At 34.3% G+C, this 5,977-nt stretch overlaps 1 protein-coding gene across 1 annotated transcript; it reads right to left on the bottom strand.

Moving 5' to 3' along the window:
- Positions 1–1,348: 1,348 nt before the first annotated feature.
- Positions 1,349–4,351, bottom strand: LOC130813936 (xyloglucan galactosyltransferase MUR3-like). Its single transcript, XM_057679861.1, has one exon. The coding sequence runs from the start codon at positions 3,748–3,750 to the stop codon at positions 1,774–1,776; it is 1,977 nt and encodes a 658-aa protein (XP_057535844.1). The 5' UTR covers positions 3,751–4,351; the 3' UTR covers positions 1,349–1,773.
- Between the last annotated feature and the right edge of the window lie 1,626 nt (positions 4,352–5,977).

Here is a 5,977-nt window from a genome sequence, read left to right as displayed (position 1 = left end):
AAAATGACAAAATTAAAAAAATAATAGCAGTCGAGTTTAACTCACATTTTCAAATTTATTTAAGTCAAGTCATTTTGAGGTGTAGAAAGCAAAATTCACAAATTATGATTCGATAATTTTCAGTTAGATTTCAAATAACTTTCAAATTAGATTAAAAATAAAAAAATCTACTAAAAATTAAGAGAATCTTGTTGTGTACCATTTTAAGAAGCATAGTACCGATCTACACGATTTTGCACACTAAAAATAACAATTAGTATTGAACATATTGTAATGCATCACTATTTGTCACCTTTTTGTCAAAATAAAATAAACTCATTTGCCTTTCTCGACGGAGCAACTTAACACACCATGACTTCTTAGTAGTCGTCCCAAGAAAATCGTGTTGTAGAAACTAGAAATACCCAGCTGTTAGCCTCTTATACGCCATACACAAACATAGCACATTACCATGATGTACCATTTCTTAGAAATACTTCACATTTAAGACAAGATTTCACGTTGATAAAATAGTGGGTTATAAACGTGTATATATATTGGGTGAGCTAATCCTCCTACTACCATATGGTTTTGGAAACAATGAATTTCACCAAGTGTAAGTGCAAGTCAACGCTCGTTATTCGTGGGTTTGTGGGCCCAAGCCCGCGGATGTCCCATGTCATCACGAGTGGGCCACGGTAAGATTATGTAATGAATTGTCACAGTCTAATATCATCAATATATTTTATCTGTCTCACTAAATTTACTCTTGAAAAGTTAAGAAAAGTAAATACTTCAAAGTGGAAAAATGTGTAGATAAACTTTAAAGTAAATTGAAAATGTGAATAATAATTAAAAAGAGTGTAAAGCATGGCTAAAAACAGAAATAAGATAAATTTAATGAGACGGACTAAAATAAAAAAATTTAACAAATTTGATAGGATTAATTGGTTTAGGTTCATAATGATTCCAACTAAGATAGGAGTATGTTTCTATGAAGAAAGATGGCTCAATCATTGACCATCTTCCTGGTAAAAAGTACAATGAATTATGATGGGAATGCCACCCACTTCAATTGAATAAGCTAAAAAATCCCACTTTTCTCACCTTCCAATAAAATTCCTGATCACAACTAAGACTCATCCATCCTTTTCACATGTACAAATCTCCGTCATATGTACTATCTTTGTTATATTTTAACATAATCAAAACGGATATTCATAAGATTGCATTAAGCAATTCTATGCAAGTAATTTTTAAGAGAAATGTTGTAATCTCAATGAAATAGTATACTGATTCAATGTTTTGCAAAACTCTGAAGTTTAATTATTAATGATCTTTTTTTTTTCCATATAGTTGGTTCAAAATGAGTAGTCGAATATTTATTTTCATTTGGGAGTGTTAACGATTCAATACAAGTCAACTCTTGCAACATAGAAACCGAACAATCGGTCTCATTGTACATCCGATAAGTATCATATCTATTGTTTTACAAAGTAACTTAAACCATTCCCCAATTATACAAGGTGATCATAGAAAACTGCCTCAAATGAGCCATCAAGATGAACCATCCACTAATGAGCTATTAACATGAAAAATATACTTCTAGCCAGATTGCATTGCATAAGAATATATGTATCATTAAAACTTTCTATGTATAACTATGAAACTCGAAATGACCGAAATAAGTAAGCGTCCTATCAACCAATAAAATATCGTGCTTGGACAAGATGGTATACCTTAAACACTAGGCAAAAAGCCGTCTAGTGAACCGCTTCAGAATGGATGTATGAACTAGCTTTTTCTCGATTGACTTCGCTGCTCGTTCTTCCAAGAATTCTTAGCAGCTTCGGAAGATGCACCGTTAGAATCCCCTTCGCCTTCTTTAGGCTTAGAGAAGAAAGGATCCCATTCGTGATACCCCACCTCTCTTTGGCCATCCTCGAGAAGAGCATATTTCCAACTGTTTTCCTCGATGAAGTTATCATATTCCGTTCTGCCTTGAATTATATTCTTTCTCAGCCTCGTAACCTTGTCGATGACCGCCTGCACAGACACATCAAAGGCATCTGGAAGGGTCTCTAGCTTCGAGCGAGGATCAGCATATATCAGCTTAGGTATGAGATTGATGACCGTCTCCCTCATAATCTCTACCTGTTGAGAAGGTATTCCCCGCAGCGTATCCTCAATGCTGAGATTCCTTTTACGAACATCGTTCTCTGAAATGAAGACAGAGTAACTCGAGTAATTCTTCGGCAGATGCCACGTATATTGAGTGTAAGCTGAACCAGGGTGGAAAAATACAGGTATACAACCAGCCAACATCGAGTCAAACGCTGATCTTCGAGTATACGAGTCCCCTTGAGGCTGTAAACAGAAAAGGGAACTCTGAAACATCTTCATAATACTACTTGGAGAATGACACTTACTTTCCCCAAAATCACATTCCAAAAGCTTGCATGTATCTGTACTCTTGCATTGATTGATTATCTGTCCTCTAATTGATTTCGGATTGTCGGGTCTTGGGGCCCCCGCAAACGAGAAAAGATATTTTCTTTCGAGCTTCCTCATCCGATCTTGCCAGGCAAACACATCGTTATCTTTTGCGGGGTGGAAATAGGTCGGATATGGTATCGCAAAATCGTTTGCATTCCAAGGGCTAGATTCCACCACCAACATAGACATGTTCTTAGCCGCAGGCAAAAACAGAAGCTTACTACCCCAATCGTTTTCCTCTTCTGTTAATCTTCGGAAGTCCCACGTAATCCTTCCTGCAACTAAGAAATGATCTCTACCGTCCATTATCTTCCACTCTGGCCTTTTCATCAGCCAATCAGTTAAATCAAGTGAAGCAGCATCCCTCCTAGATATATTGTATCCCCAAAGATACCGAGCAATATCAAACCCCGCATAAAAGGGTACAAATATTGCTGCAGCAATCGAGGAATCATTCGTAAGGCACTCATACTGTTTCATCCGATTGTTAAAGATCACATCTACAGCAAACTGATTCGTTGCGTACCACCCAGTATTCGAGAACACACCCGCAACATTCTCAAGGGGAGGACCAAGCCCAGCATTGGTAGTAAACTTGCACATATTAGTCCAAAGACTAAGGCTCCGACACTCTTTAAGCATATCACCATTGAACCTCGAGGGAAGATCATGAACATAAATGTACTTTCCACCACAAGGATCACTACTATTCTCAACCGTCCTCAAAGCCCTCATAAACGGAAACTCCTGAGGTTCATCTTGAGTAGGTAAAACACTCTTAGGATCACTAGATTTTGATCCAACATCGATCTTACGACTACTCACAGATGTTCCCCCCAACCGAACCTCCCCACTACCCTCATTTTCGACATCATTTTGGCTCAATTCAGAATCACTTCGCACCTTCAAGGGAACATTAGTTGACTTGACATCATTCAAAATCTCAGGCTTAACCTCATTTTCAACACCATTCCTACTCAAATCTAAGTCATTATGCACCAATACAGTCATGGCATCACTAGTTGATTTAACGTCATTTAACACCGGGAGATGGGTTTTTACAGGATTAAAAATCTCAATTCTAATAGGATTTGATTGTAAAGCAGTTGATTCATGGACATTATTACTACCTAGAACAACAAAATGGAAATACAAGAGTAAACTCCAAAACAAAATACACAAAGAACTCAATACACAAAGCCTACTATTATGATTCTTTGAATTCCCTTTCTCCATTTGACAAGGAATAGCCCCAACAGTCCACCTCCTTCTCATTACACACAAGAACACCCCCAATCACCAGATCCCAAACCCAAAACCCTCCTTCTATCTTTTACCCAACAGTTCATACAATCCATAAAAATCAATACACCCACAAAATTTACAAACCTAAATCCAAAACCCAGATAGGATTTTTCACAATCAAGTATAAATTATAGTTCTTTACATAAACATGGGCAAAAAAATGACAAATCAATCAGAAAATATAGAACTTCAATCAGCAGATTTCAAAAAAAAATGGAAATCTTACTGTTTACATATACAATGCAAGTACAAAAGGGAAGATTAACTTGCAGTTTTACAGCTGTTATGCTAAAAACTACCGCAAAGTTGAAATTTTGGCAAGAAAATTCTAGAAAGGGAAGGTGAGAGTTGAAAAGTGTGCAAGAAAGGAAGAATGGAGGAAAAGGTATAAATATGAAGGAAGGAAGAGGGAGACTCATGTTAGATACGTGCGCGAATCGAAGGAAGTTTGTCGGTAGCCATTGGATTAGTGGACACGTGGCAAGTGATGTCATGTACTCACTTTCCTAAATTTTCGATCATTTTTCTTTTCTTGGAATATTTTGGGGTTTAGAATTGAGATCCGAGAGAGTGAAGTGTGTAGGGATAGGAGAAGAGTTTATGATTTAGTAGAGCAAATTATAATACACCATAAGTAAAAAGTGTGTAGGAAAAAAGAAAATCATATAGAAAAAACTTGATGAGTTGCTAATAAATAGCTGATGATTTGCCGTTAACTTATCGAAATTGCAATTTAAAGACAATGAAGAAGTTTTTCTTTTTTCAGGAGCCACGAGTTGTGGCTCTTGGTGTATGACCTTGGCAACAACTCGTTTATATGTTGCCTTCCTGATTAGTCAAGTCCTTCTTCGTATGTTATAAATTTTAGGCTATTTCTCTAAATTTTCACCTTCTTATGACATTATAATACCTATAAAAACTCCAAATTCACTTCAAAAACATACAAATTGTTACAAATGAAATCATTTATATGAAATTATATATACTCTAAAATCATGCAAAATAGCTTATTACTTCACCCAGAAAAATATAAGTATCATCAATAAATACAAATAATTGTATTTATCAGTGAGTTTTATGGGCATGAGCTGCTTGTACCCCAATACGACCCGCCAACTATTGTAGTCGGCCACGCCTGCGATAAACATTATATATACGGTCACTATGTCGTGAGAGTGACATGCATGATATATGAGACACTTTGGCCCGACCCACGTTGAGCTGAATTCCATGTTTAGGATGGATATCAAGAATTTAGAATTATGGAAATACACAATAATCTCCTACATATAGTTAGTATTTCAATAATCATAACACAATACTTGGTCAATATTTTATATGTCAATGTTGTTCATACTTGGGGTTAAATTAGGAGTTAGGTTAAATTGATTCTTATGTCAATTTGAATTTGATTATCGAGTTATAAATTTTAGTATATAGATACTTTGTTTTAAGGTTGTTTTATTCAGAGATGGTCACTTATAAGAATAGCTTTTAATTAATTATTTCAACAAAAATAAATTCACAAATTCTCGTTTGAGACGGTTTTTTTGAGAGACTATCTCTAAATGGGCCGGCCCATTATATATTTTTTTAAAATATTATAAGTAGGCATTAAGAATATTGTAAGTAGACATTTAAGATATTGAAAGTAGGCGTTAAGGATACGGTAAGTAAACATTAATGATAATATAAGTAGACATTAAGAATATGGTAAGTAGATATTAATCTTTAATGGGTTGGGCTTGAGATGTCTTTCCAAGAGACAATCTCTCAAGAGACTAGCTAAAATAAATTTGATTCTTTGAACAATTTAATAATAAGCTATAATATTAATCAATTAAATCTAATACAACTTCACAAAAATGAGTTTCATTGAGCAAAATTAATTATAAAGATTTTTTCTATAAAACAAAAATCGAGTTATGAACAAAAAAAATAGTGATTACTTCTTTCAATTTAAAGAAATAGTCACAAGTATAAGTAAGGTGAAAAAATTAAAAGTAAGTAAAAGTAATAAAAGCTACCATAATTTAAAAAAAAATGAAAAAAAAAATATATATATATAAGAGAAAAATTAAATTTGTGCATAAGATTAAATAAGAGAGTATAGATCATATAAATAGTAAATTCAATAAAACAGACTAAAAAAAGACATATATATATATTCATTGAGATGAAAGAAGTATCAATATCA

This window comes from Amaranthus tricolor, chromosome 5, assembly GCF_026212465.1.
Source record: "Amaranthus tricolor cultivar Red isolate AtriRed21 chromosome 5, ASM2621246v1, whole genome shotgun sequence".
In the NCBI taxonomy this organism is placed as follows: Eukaryota; Viridiplantae; Streptophyta; class Magnoliopsida; order Caryophyllales; family Amaranthaceae; genus Amaranthus; species Amaranthus tricolor.
This window is presented reverse-complemented; position numbering and strand designations above follow the sequence as displayed.